The following is a 14,037-nucleotide window of genomic DNA, read 5'->3' on the forward strand; positions in this document are numbered from 1 at the left end:
ACACAAAAATAAACTCAAAATGGATTAAAGTCCTAAATGTAAGACCAGACACTATAAAACTCTTAGAGGAAAACACAGGAAGAACACTCTTTGACATAATCAAAGCAAGATCTTTTTGACCCACCCCCTATAGTAACAGAAATAAAAATAAAAATAAACAAATGGGACCTAATGAAGCTTAAAAGCTTTTGCACAGCAAAGGAAACCATAAACAAGATGAAAAGAGAACCCTCAGAATGGGAGAAAATATTTGTAAACAAATCAACGGACAAAGGATTAATCTCCAAAATATATAAACAGCTCATGCAGCTCAATATTAAAAAAACAACCAACCCAATCAAAAAATGAGCAGAAAACCTAAACAGATATTTCTCCAAAGAAGACATACAGATGGCCAAGAGGCACATGAAAAGCTGCTCAACATCACTAATTATTAGAGAAATGCAAATCAAAACTACAATGAGGTACCACCTCACACCAGTTAGAATGGGCATCATCAGAAAATCTATAAACAACAAATGCTGGAGAGGGTGTGGAGAAAAGGGAATCCTCTTGCACTGTTAGTGGGAGTGTAAATTGATACAGCCACTATGGAGAACAGTACGGAGGTTCCTTAAAAAATTAAAAATAGAATTACCATATGACCTAGCTATCCCACTACTGGGCATACACCCAGACAAAACCATAATTCAAAAAGACACATGCACCCCAATGTTCATTGCAGCACTACTTACAATAGCCAGGACTTGGAAGCAACTTAAGTGTCCATCAACAGATGAATGGATAAAGAAGAAGTGGTACATATATACAATGGAATATTACTCAGCCATACAAAGGAACGAAATTGGGTCATTTGTAGAGACGTGGATGGACCTAGAGACTTTCATACAGAGTGAAGTAAGTCAGAAAGAGAAAAACAAATATCGTATATTAACACATATATGTGGAATCTAGAAAAATGGTACAGATGAACCGGTTTTCAAGGCAGAAATAGCGACACACGTGTAGAGAACAAACGTATGGGCACCAAGTGGGGAAAGCGGGGTGGGGGGGCTGGTGGTGGGATGAATTGGGAGATTGGTATTGACATATATATACTAATATGTGTAAAATAGATAACTAATAAGAAAAACATCAAAAAATAAAATATATGCAAGTATATTAATAAAAACAAACAAAAAAACTATCTCAGAGAAATCCACAAGCGTTAAATGCTCATCATTAGCCCAAACAATTCTAGGAAAATCACATACCTGTTAGTATGCTGAAAACATCTCCTGAGAGACTCCTATACATAGACCTCTGTCTTTAGATGCCATCAGCTCTATTTTAGAATATTTACATCCAAATCTGGTTAAAATATAAAAACATGTAAAAGGAAAACCTCAATTTTTGTCAGAGTGTGTTAAAGAAATGGAAATTGCTTGAGACAAAGAGGGGTTAAATGATGGTGACAGAGAAGCCAAGAGGGATGGAAGTATTTAGGGAGGCATGTAGGTTAGGAGAGATTTTTTGTTTTGTAATTTATGGTAGATACTTGAGGATGTTTATTTAGAGGAGAAGAATCCCAAAGAGACAAATGAGCTGAAGAGAAGAAGAGAGCTGTATAATAACTGATGAAGCAAATTCAATGTAGCAAAATGCAAGATCGTTACACTAGGCAAAAGTGCAAGAAATGGTACAGGAAGGACTTCGAGGAATATTGGTACAGGGAAAAGATGGAGTGGAGGACCTGAGAGTTCAGTGAAGGCAAAAAGAGAGAGGGGCGGAGTTCCTCTCATCTCCTGGCCTCTGCTTTAAAGAGGACTGTCTCTGACCCTTAAACTCATGATTCATTTATTTATTCATTCATTGACTAGATATTTATTCAGTGCTCATTAGATGTCAGATACTGCTTTGGCACTGGGGATGTAGCAATAAACCAGTCAAATAAAGTCGTTGCTGTTAAGGAGCTTATATTCTATGTAGGGAGACAGATAGTAAACAAATAGATAAATATTTATTCCGTGTCAAAAATCTTAACCTCTTTCCCCTACTCTACACCCATCTCATCTCTCCATATCCTCAGCTATAACGTGCGGACAGTGCCAGCATCGTAAACTTAAAAAAAAAAAAAATTCAGCCCAAACCGAAGACCTTGCTTAGAGGTAAGCAGGCCTCACTCTGAGTGACATTATCATCCTCCCTAGGTTTTATCTTGGTTCTAAAGGCTCATTTTACTGCGAAAAGGCAATAGCTTAGAGGTTGGAGAACAGGGAGAGAAACTCAATATATCTTTCATCTCAGACTCTCCTTACCCAAGTACTTATGTTCACTGCCAGCAATAACTCATTGCTCACCTACTTTGGGAAGGCCAAATGTTAGGGTCTATAGAAACTACAGAGATGGGTAAATCCTCAAAGAGATTAAATAATAATTATCCTGATAGTTAATACTAACTGAGCACTTCCTACCCGCCAGACACTTCAAAGTGCTTCACATGATTTCTCTCATTTAAGCTTCATGGTAGTCTTGTAAGGTGATAATATATGCATGTTCAGGTGAGGAAAGAAAATCCTGAAGCGGTCAAGAAATGTTCCCAAGGTAGCAAGGTAACAAGTGCTATTGATTTGACTTGAGAGCTCACGTGCTGAACCATTCTGCCTCCCCAATTTTATTAGTTTCCCAGGGCTGCCATTACAGAGTACCACACACTGAGTGGCTTAAAGCAACAGAAATGTATTGTCTCACAACTCTGGAGGCTAGAAGCTAGAAATCAAGGTGTCAGCAGTGCCATGCTACCCCTGAAACCTGTAGAGGAATCCTTCCTGGCCTCTTCTGAGCATCTGGTGGTTTGCTGGCAAGCTTTGGGATTCCTTGGCTTGCAGGCGCACAACTCCCATCTCTAAAACAGCATCTCAACTGATCTGCCTGCCTTCAATTCGATCCCGTCCAGTCCACTCTGCAATGTGCATTCTGGAGTGTTCTCTCTATTCGTGCCACGTTTTGCTTTTCATTCTTTGGGGGTTCCCTGTTGCCTTCAGGACAGAATCTAGACTCCTTATCATGCCCACATTTCCGACATCTAGATCCTGCTGAACTCTCTACTTCATCTATTTGCCTTCTCGCTCTGCTCCCCTCAACACATCATACACACACACACACACACACACACACACTCTTTAATTTCTTCTTTGCAAATGCGGTGTTTTTTGCTTGTAATACTCTTTTCTTTCTCTACCCTTTCTAGTTCCTTCTCATCTTTCAAAATGTTGCCTTAAAGTTATGGATTCCCTAACATTCTCTTTATTTACTTGTCTGTCTCAGAGTGCTGTATATTTCTGTATCACCAGTACCTGACACAGTGTCTGGCAAGTATAAATGGTTCAACAAATATTTACTAAATAAATGAAGAAAGTGAATGAATGAATGAAAGGGATGAGAAGGAGAAAAGGTAAAGATGAAGGAAGGGTTTTTTTTTCAGTTGGAGAGGAGAGCTCTCAGTGAGATAGTTACAAATATTTCATTTAAAGAAAGTGATGCTATTTCCCAAGAGTAGAAACATATTTAGAAATTCTCTGTGGATTTTAGAAAGCAAAATTAGCACAACTACTGGATCAGACACTAGATCACCCTGCCCTACCCCTCCAAAGGGCATTACTCATGCCACTGTTGTGATCATAAAGCTATGGACACTTTTCACCACCGTGCCCACTAGAGACCTGGGCGCTCCTATGCACATTACAGATTGAAAGGAGGGTCCACCCCGCTTTTACCTGGCAGCACTGCACCCACCGAGGCTCTGTCTCCCCCATGGCCACCCAGAGAGTCCACGCAACACTACTTAGAGGTAGCATGGGACCAATTCTAACCAATGAAAGACGGAAGAAAGAGAAAGCCAGGAGAGAGATAAATTCCTTGTCCTTCTTGCCCTTTTCCCCTGGTGCCTGTTCTGAGATGCAGTAGTTTAATACGGCCTCTCTGGAAATGTCTCCTGATAATTCACCCATTTGTGTTTGCTCTCCTTCTTTCTTTATTTCTCCCTCTCTCATATTCCTGGGGTTGCACCAACCAATAAAATGTTATCATTTAAGTGTTTGCCATAGGTTCTGTTTTGGGAAAACCTAGGCTAAACAAGTAATTTTTAGAATTTTCAAATGCTAAATATATCATGCATTATTAGAAACAGAAACAGATTAAATAAAAAGTATTTGTAGTGAAAACATTCACTTATCTGCATTGGCTTATTGTTGGACACTGTGAGAGTAGTTGTAGGGAACTGTCACTGAAAATAGTCAAGAAGAAATGGAGAACAAAGAGTCAAACAACAAAGAAATAGTCTGCTTGTGGAACATCAACAAGAGATAATCAGAAACACATGGCTATGGTGAGTACAAATATATTCCCCAAAGAGCTAAGTTTCCATTAAAGGAGCATTTACCAAGGAAATTTTCTTCCATTGTGTCTGTTTATAATTTAATGTGCTTCCTATGTTATGGAATATTGAAATGTTAGATTCTAGGAAAATAAATAAATCTATTGTGTGACCTACTTCAGTGAAGATAACTCAAATTGTCTTCAGTTTATATATTAAGTTGAAATAATTTTAAGACACAGCACAAGCAACTAATATTGGGAGAAAACCCAGAAAAAATGACAAAAGTGCATCTGCTTAGCAAGGCTGTTTGTAAAGCTTGAACGGAAAAAGGAATTTGGCCAGAGGAGGGAGCGCACTTCCTCACTATGGAAAGTTGGCATATACCATACCATGATCTCAATCTGTGCTGAAAACAGTTTTAGACATTGAACCAGATCCCAGTTACAAAGGTGTAAAGAGCACAGTCACTTACCTTTAAATATTTGCTACTCCAGAACGCTCTGTTACTTGGCTGGTAAAGCATAAAAGGTCCTCTCTTAGAAACAACTACAACCAAAACAACTGGGAAATACTTATTGCTTATTCATGAAAGTATGAAAACTATGATTTGAGAAATACGCTATGAGTATACTTCGGTTTCAGAATGTCTATCCCTGCAGACACTACAGCAGTCACTGAAATAGTTTTTCAAATGTCTTCTAGTGGATTCGTTAAGATTTTTTTTCCTTTTTTAGATTTATAAACTCAGACCCAACTTTTCCTGAAGGGGCAATTAAAGTTGAAATGTACTGCTTTTTAAGCATTGTCTTATTTCCTAGTGTTTCTTTAGGTCTGAATATCTGAAGAGGATCATAGTTTTTCCCAGAGAACAGCACATACATGTACACACATTTTTTGCATAAAATGCTTGGGTTTGGTAGACATCGTATACATCCAAATACTTTCTGGAATCCATGAACCTTAGGTCAAAACCAGCTGTTTTAGGTAACTTTAAAAGTCACCTAAAGATGGATGGATACAAGTAAGGGAAAGCGCTAGTAAAATGAATATTTTGGTTTGCCAATAAAAGTAATAACAAAACCCAAAATTTATAGATAGAAACAATGCATCTTCTATAAAATGCCTAAAAAGCTATATTTTAGGTCTTGAGGAAAATCTAGGTAGCATCTTATCAGTTATCTTTTTAATGAACTTCTTAAGTAGCTGTTTTTGAGAAGGATCTATGTATGTACTCCAAACACATTTCTTTCTTCACTTTAGCTGTCTGAAAGAATATTTAATCTTCAAAAAGGGATTATTATTTGATTCTTTTCTGGAACATATATTACAAGGAGAACTAATTTATATTGGATTTTAACTAACTTCCACATGATACTTTCTGTCTAAAAAAAACTGGCTCTAAACCAAAGGCTGGCCCAAGTTAAGTTGAAAATAGAAGTACATGGCAAATGTTTGGAAATTCAGTTTTCATATCCACTGAGCTTCTGAACTATAATTGTGACTTCAGAATCTTGCTTACAGTTAAAATATTTAAGACTGTGGAAAAAAATCATCATGTGGTAGGCATTTTTTGTGAAGAACATTCTAGAGTGAATGTTTTACACGAGCAGCCAATAAGTTTCAGATGGTTTATAAGTGGCAGGAGGTCCAAAGCTGAAATGGAATTTTCTGTGACAGCCTACAAATAACAGTTAACATATGCCTAAGTTACAGTCAAAAACAGGAGTCACCGTAAAGTCAAGTAGTGAGTAAGAAAGGCCGTAAGTTAATGAATAAAAACCTTTTTGTCCAAAGTTCTTAGCAAAAATTTTAGGTACTTAAAGAGCAAAACCGTCTCAAATATTTTTAAAGAAATTATACTTATTGGAAACAAACAAGAAGTGACTTTCAAAGTCATAGTTTACACCCATCATAAATTTGATGTATTAAAAATGTAGATAAGAGTTAAGTTAATGCTGGTATAAATTAACAAAAAATATAAATTCTTCAATTAATTTAATATTCGATTCACACTTGCCGTTGAAGTTTCATCTCGATATGTTTCTAGTGATATTATCTGCTTTTTTGTCCTATTTCTTGGTCAAGATATTTCTTGACATTGTTGATAAAATAATCACTCAAAAGTCTTCACATTTTCTTTGTTCAAACCTGATATTATCTCGTATTTCAGTAAGTTCTTACAGCTGTGGTTTCACAAATTGTTATCAGAGCTTTGAATTTACTTTTTAGAGCATCTTCCCTGCAGTAGGGACCAGATGGATGTATCATGTCATAATGTGGCCTGCCTAAACATCTTTGAGTGTCATCATACCTATCTTACCTAGCTCAAAAGGTTATGAGTCTGAAATGAAATACATAAAAGAATTTTTAAAACAAGATGGTGTGGTGTTAGCAATAATGGTAGCAGTAAGTGTTGGTATTCAACAAGAAATTCTGCTCCAAACACTAACCATGATCATAGGACCTACCTAAATCTACTCTAGATATAAGATAGTACTTACAGATTCCTAAATTATCTTGCTACACTATTGCTGTAGCATAGAAATCAGTGGTTTTGCTATCATGAATATGTGTGTGTGTTTTTCTGTTTCTTTTCTAGACTGGATTATTTTAAAGGTCTTCATTTCACTAACAGGCATGAACAGAGTGGTATATTAAAATAGAAATTCTGTGTATTTACTTATGTTTTGTGTTTTTCCAACACTTGACAAGTAAGATTAGTAAAGTTAATTAGAATAGTATAAGTATGGAATAATCTGTATTTTTCTAATTCTATAAGCAATAAAATGCCGTGTCAATTCTTTTGAAGAAGCCTATTATACTATTTTTAAGTGCTTTGAAAAATAAATATATTGCTTTAGAAATGTGACAAATAGACTTAACCAATTATAAAATGTAATTTTGCAGTAACTTCAAGTCTGGAATGGTCTGACCACTCATACTGACTGCCTTGAGGAAAGAGACACTCAACGTTTACCAAATTTTATGAATATTTGATTTTTGTTCCTGAACTGTAAATCTTCAGATCTCTCAGAATCCCAGTATTTTAGAAAGAATTCACATCATTCCCATCTCCTCCAAATTGTCTATTTCATTTAGCTGAAATGAAGTGAAATTCTGAGAGAGAAAATAATGACCAGGACTCTCTGGAAGTAAATGTAAGAAGTTTAAGCTGACATGTGTTTCACTGTCATAAGGTCACTGTCTGGACTGTGTATACTCTGGATCCTTTTCAGACCTCATGGAAGTTAATTTTAGTCTTACAGAAGGGACAGAGAGAAGCAGACTGCTATCTTTGCAGAGAATGTCAAGGTTAAGCTTATGACCGCCTTACCTTTCTGACTTCCTGTGCCTTATCGGAGAGAAGTAAGCACTGCTTGTCCAGGGAGAATCCTTCCTTGCATCTGCTTGCCTGGGTTTCGGTGGGTGTGTTTGGGGCAGCCTCAGGGACAGCAGCTGTGAGCTTCCTTGCCCCCCGGAATGTCAGGGTCTGGTAGAAGAGACAGATTGCCACCACCAAGCCCACCAAGAAGGGCCGGGGGCAAAATCGCCGACGACAAAGGAACACTGGACGACAGACCATGACCAGTTCAGCTTCACTTGGCCCCTGTCCACGTTGCCGGAAAAGTCATAGCAGCTATTTTTTGTCAGCATGAAAAACACAAATCTGTCTTCTTTTTCCACAACTTAAATCAAATCAAGATAGCTCCATCCCCACTTAAGAACTTTCCGAAGTATCCTGCCAAAGAATCATCGGTCCCAAAAGTCTGCGGCGGTTAATAAGAGCCCTTCCATGGATGACAGTAAAAAGTGGTTGGCCTCGGTTAAAAAAAGACATCAAAATAATAATAGTTGTAACTAATAACCTGAGCGTACCCCAGGCTGTCAAACTGTTGCTTCCGGTAATGCCTTATTTTTCACAACATCCTTAAGCTCACAGTAAAAGCTTCACAGGAAAAGAGAAACAACACCAAAGTAAATCTGGAGTCTAAAAACAGCACCGGAGAACGCAATAGGTTTATACCATAGTGCCTGTTGCACGGCTGGAGGCGGGCCAGCTTGCCTTAACAGTTCCTCATTTTTCCTCCGGTTTTAAAGCTGTCCTGCTTTCAGCCTTTCATGTTTCTTAACTGCTTCCCTTCATTCCATTTTAAACTGCCACTTTCCTGTAAGCCTTCCCGGCTTTTAACAGAAAAAGGGAATACAGGGTCTGAAAGGACATGGTTACCATCCGCGGGGTTTGCCTTGTATTTGTTTCATTCCGTTTCGAGTTCAAAGTTCTACGTACTTACTCAGTTTTCATCCTTTTAGCCAGAAAAAAAAAATACTTACAATGATCCCCTAATGGATTGCTGATCAAAACCACTCGGAAGGAAACACCCAGTCGTATGACTCCAATTCATCTCCCACCCACGGACACACTCACGCAGGCACACACAGCCACACGCGCGCGCCGGCCGCACTCGCTGAGGCGAGCGGGGAGCAGGGCGCAGGGAGCCGGGCGCGGGGCCCGCGGGCAGCGCAGCCACTGTCCGGCGAGGGGGCGGGGCTAAGGCCCGGGCTCTTAGGTCCTCGGGGGCGGCCGGAGCGCGCCGTTAGCCCAGGATCAGAAAGGGTGGGCTTCCCCAGACTGGAAACAACATTTCTCATTTCCCCTGAAATGTGACTGTCCACCCAGAACTGTAGAATTTTAAATACATTATTTGATATTTGACCCCTTCTGTTTTTTTTTTCTAATACAGCATTGGAAAAACAAATAGCCCTTCGTCAGCTGATGTCAAAGGTCGAGGGGGAGACTAAAGCAGGCTCGGTGAGGGAATTGGGAGGATCTTCACTCGAAGGAATTACGGTCACTCTTATGGGGATAAGAGGGTCACGGGTACTGTCTGGACCTCAGAACATGAAAGTCTGTTGTATGCACTGATTCCACTGGAAATGATCTTTTTCTGCTCAGTACCTAACTCATTATTGCTCCTTTCCTGGACTAGGGCTGAGTCTTTCAAAGGCTAATTGCCTGACACTTCACTCCCGTGATGAGTGGACTATAGCAGACGTTGGTAACTTTCGGTCATCAGAAAGGGGTACGCAGCACGCTTTGTTCAGAAGTCAACTCAATCTAATGCTATACAGACTGCCACAAGGAACCCCTAACAGGGCAAGTCTGCAAACTCCATCCACTTTTGCTGAGTCAGCTCAGGGAATGCCATGGAGAAAGGCAATCTGTCCAGTGCATGTTGCTCACCTCTCCCAGCCTTTGCTTTGCGATCTCTGGACACCCAGGACTGGCTTAGGCTCATAGCAGATATTCTTCCAAGGCTCTTCTAAATAGGTTTTGTGACCTATTTCTGACCCAAACTCGTTCTTGTGGGCTGAGGTTCTCCTGTGAGGCCACACCTCTAAAGTGATCCCATCCCTTAGGCACGCTGTCAGTCACTTGTATTTTGTGAGACGGAGCGCCCCCTACGGGTGCCTCGCTATTATAGATTCAGAGACAAAAGGTCATCTACCTTCTCGCTTGTAAGAAACTACTTTAACACCTTAACAGATTAATTAAAGCTTTAGAGAATAAGTATTCACACTAAAGCTAGATTTATCCCGAACCCTTGCATATATCCCCTCCAGTTTTTTAAAATATATTTTATTTATAGATTCAGAATCCTCAATCCCATGACAAGTGAAGTACTGATAGCAGGGGAAAATGAAGTGGCATTTGACTTTTAGAAGCCAAGAGAGTTTTAAGAGGAAATGGTTAAACAGTAGTGTTGGAAGATATAGTTACAATGTAATTTGAGAGATAATAGGAATTGGTGTTCTCTAAACTGGAATTGTCCTTGTGTTGGTGTGATCTGAGGTGAGACGAAGTTCTTTACCAGGTGAAAAGGAATGAACACACATTTCTATTAAGGCAAAAAGTCTGAAGACTGAGAGTCTGAGGAACCTGAGGGGTTATTTTTATGCATTATTAAATTTAAAACATAAACCAGATGCTAAAATCATATTGTCTTTGATCTGGGAGAAGTGAAAGACAACAGCATAGTTAATTTTATAGCTACACTTCAAGTAACAGGAATCAGAAGATGGCAAATTAGTGTTCTAGAAATGATACTGGCAGGTTGAAAAACCCAGTGGGAAGATGGTAAATAAACGACTATCTGCAGAAGTGAGAAAAGGGATAATTAGAGTGGGAAGTTGGAAAGAAGAGGTGGGAAATAAGATACAAATAGACTAAGGCAGTCCATAGACAACATCTGACGTTAGAGTTAGTCCCATCTGGGTTTAGAATCATAGCACTGCCTCTTATCACATGGTTTTAAACAAGTGATTTGTGAAATGAGGATACTAATTCTTCCTTTGAAGTGTTGTTGGCGTGACTAGATGAAATAATGTATACGATAAGCGTTCTGTGCACATGTGTTGGAAAAATGCATGCTGAATGCATGTCTGTTATGTTTTCAATCCTGTGGCTGAGCTCAGTCTGGTTTGGTGCCAGACATATGAACAGATAATTATCAAATATCGGGCCTCTTGGAGAAGCCCCCAAAGCAAACATGAACACTTAGTATTAGTTCTCTTTCCTTTATTCTTTGAGGTGATGGTGGGGGGCCGATGCTGGTTTGGGAGAATGAGAGCAAGAGAGGGATGAGAGGAAGGTGGAGACTACAAGTGGGAGGTATTTACGCCCTAGTTGTAAGGCAAGGTGAAGTAGGAGCATGTGTTAGAGTCTGGAGGTGTCAGATCAGGGAACAGTGAAGACAGAGAGTAAGTTGTTTCAGTGAGAGGAGTAGGAGGGTAACACGCAGTAGAATTATATGAAACTGTGGATTCTGGCAGTTTTTCAGACTGAATGTTTTTGTGCATATAATTTCATAAAGTACCTCTTTCCCTAAATCACTTCAGTGTTCAAGGGCCTGTATTTAAGTGGCATCAACCTGGGACAATAGAGTGGCAGGTCTTTTAGAATTCTATAGTTCAAGGTTGGACAAAAAACAACAATCTTCCTCTTCAAACCTCTCTAACACAAAACATACTCTTCCATCACACTTATGTTCCCTTTCGGTTTTGATATGAAGTGGGGGTGAAAGGAGAGGTTGAATTTAATAACTGTTGTTTGAAAAGGTATTTTTAAAAATTATTTTATTTTTTAAACTAGAGAAATAAAGCTATCTCTAATAGAGAAGATTCCAGTATCCTATCAGGAATTTTGGGAAAGTATTTCTCTCTTTGAGTGTCACTTTCCTCATAAAATAGGGGCTTCAGTGATCACTAGATAATCTCACAGGTCACCTGAGGCTCCGAAGTTACGCTTGTAGGGATGCATTTTTGACATGGATTTCCTCTCTGTTGCAACCTGGTAAGAAGAGGAAGTCTTCAGATTCTGGGCCCACTTGGTTTCCTGCAGGGGAAAGCCTTTTTCTTTCAAGAAAGCTCCTGGGGCTTCCCTGGTGGCGCAGTGGTTGAGAATCTGCCTGTTAATGCAGGGGACACGGGTTCGAGTCCTAGCCTGGGAGGATCCCACATGCCGTGGAGCAACTAGGCCCGTGAGCCACAACTACTGAGCCTGCGCGTCTGGAGCCTGTGCTCCGCAACAAGAGAGGCCGCGATAGCAAGAGGCCCGCGCACCGCGATGAAGAGTGGCCCCCGCTTGCCACAACTAGAGAAAGCCCTCGCACAGAAACGAAGATGCAACACAGCAAAAATAAATAAATTAATTAATAAACTCCTACCCCCAACATCTTCTTAAAAAAAAAAAAAAGAAGAAAAAACAAGAAAGCTCCTGACCACAGTGATGTAAAATTCAGTTGTAGATACTAGTGGTGATGTCATGAGTTAAGTCCTGGGGTCGCTGTCAGTCACACCTGGGCACTCACCTTCCAGTACCTCTTCCCTAGAGAGTCTGAATGACCTCTTCCCAGCTCCTACCACCTCTCTTCAAATAATGACTATGGAAATTTCCCCATAAGCTCTGAACATACAGGAAACTTCTAAATCACAAATTACATATTGAATCTTTACTATGCAAAAACATCATCCCAGGCAATGTGGAAAACTGAAGACATATAACAAATACCATAAATGACTAAAATATGATAAACACAATGATGAACTGCTCAGGATAGGATAACTTCTGTAACAAATAACTTTGAAATCTCAGAGACTTGATACAATAAAATCTCGTTTTGCATTCATATAATTTTCCAGTGTTTATCAGTTTCCATTAAGACATTTAGTAACCAAGGTCCTTCCACCTGGTGACTTTCCATACTCTAGAATCTTGGACACCGAGATCCTCTGAATCCTACTAGCAGATGAGAAATGAGAAAGGCAAGGAGAATTATGTGAGAGGTCTTTTGGGACTAAGCTTCAAATTGGCATATATCCTGCAGTCCGTGTTCTACTGGTCAGAGCCCAATCATATGGACCCACCTAACTGAAACTGAGATGGAAAATGAGGTTTAGCTACATGCCCAAGAGGAAAAGGAAAAGAGGCTGATAAACATAGCATTCCCAACCACAACTAAGATGGAGGTAAGTCAAGTGCCACGGAGAATTGTAATTGGGAGTTCACATCTTTTGAGAAGTGATAAGGAAATCTTCAGGAAAGTGGCAGTTTCTCAACTGGGCCCTGAAAAGTCACAAATATTTCAACTGCTGCAGGTTTTATGTCTTAGTGGAAGATGACTAAGGATAGAACTGGAGAGTTCGGTCCTGATCAAGGATGGCTCTAATTCCTAAGTTAAAGGGTTTATTTAGCCATCTGTAGACAGGAATCCAAAAAGTTTCTTCCCCACATGATTTATTAATGAAGATATTATAAGTCAGACTAGGAAGGCCATTATCTTCATTTATCTGAGAATACTGTTATATTACCACTATCTTTAGTTGTAAACTCACAAAGCAAAAACTCTTTTGTTTTTTGGGTAGAATAAGAACAACCACATGGGTCAAGTTTATGTGGTTACTCTCAATGGTGCAAAATATATGCAAGATTGAATAGAAAAGTCTGTGTGCAAGGTCAGATTCTTGCCTCAGGGCCCACACTGTCCTTGTGGAGGAAAATGCTGCACTAGTGTAAGGTACGTGCATATACACCTGATCATGTGTTATCCCACAAAGCCATGCAAACACAGAGCACTAATTTATATCAGGGTTAGCATCATGCGTCCTTTCACTTGTCTTTAGAACTTTACACCTCCCACTCATTATAATGAAAAACCAAAAGCTCCGTCTACAGTTAGGCTCATGTCTTGTTCTTGATATGCTGGAGGAGTATGAAGAGAAATCCGAAAACAGTTTTGCAAGTTTTCTGCAATTTCTAATGCAATCAACATTTAAACTTGCTTAATTTCCTTTTAACGCAATTCCATTGCCTCTCTCCTAAACATTATGTGGAGTCACTTTTTGTACAAATCTATGGATTTCAATTTAAGACCACTGAAACTTTATGGGGTTTTAGTTCAATAAAAAAAAAAAAAAAGATTTTTCCCTTCCTTTGTAGTGGTTCTAAAACCACTCTAGGCTGCTGAATGGTGAGCTCAGGATTTGCAGAGGTCTGGGAATTGCATTAAAGGCTAGAAGGGACTTCCCTCAGGCACAGCATTTGTTCAATTTACACATGGAAATAAAATACCACAGTGAAAATCTTCGTTTTTCTATCTTTTTCTTGTTTGATGTTTGCTTGA

General features: G+C 39.4%; 1 protein-coding gene across 1 annotated transcript in view; it reads right to left on the minus strand.

The window, feature by feature from the left end:
* The window catches only part of CPED1 (cadherin like and PC-esterase domain containing 1), a 307,617-nt gene extending 294,492 nt beyond the window's left edge, over nt 1–13,125 (minus strand). Inside the window, exons 1-2 of the mRNA XM_022582431.2 lie at nt 8,690–13,125; nt 7,692–8,176 (exon numbers count right to left, since the gene is read on the minus strand). Of these exons, the coding sequence (XP_022438139.1) occupies nt 7,692–7,940 (249 nt within the window). The 5' untranslated portion in view covers nt 7,941–8,176; nt 8,690–13,125. The remainder of the gene's footprint in view (nt 1–7,691; nt 8,177–8,689) is intronic.
* Nucleotides 13,126–14,037: the final 912 nt, after the last annotated feature.

Source organism: Delphinapterus leucas, chromosome 9 (assembly GCF_059928025.1).
Source record: "Delphinapterus leucas isolate spDelLeu-1000000601 "Yukka" chromosome 9, BTC_Dleu_Yukka2, whole genome shotgun sequence".
Lineage (NCBI taxonomy): Eukaryota > Metazoa > Chordata > Mammalia > Artiodactyla > Monodontidae > Delphinapterus > Delphinapterus leucas.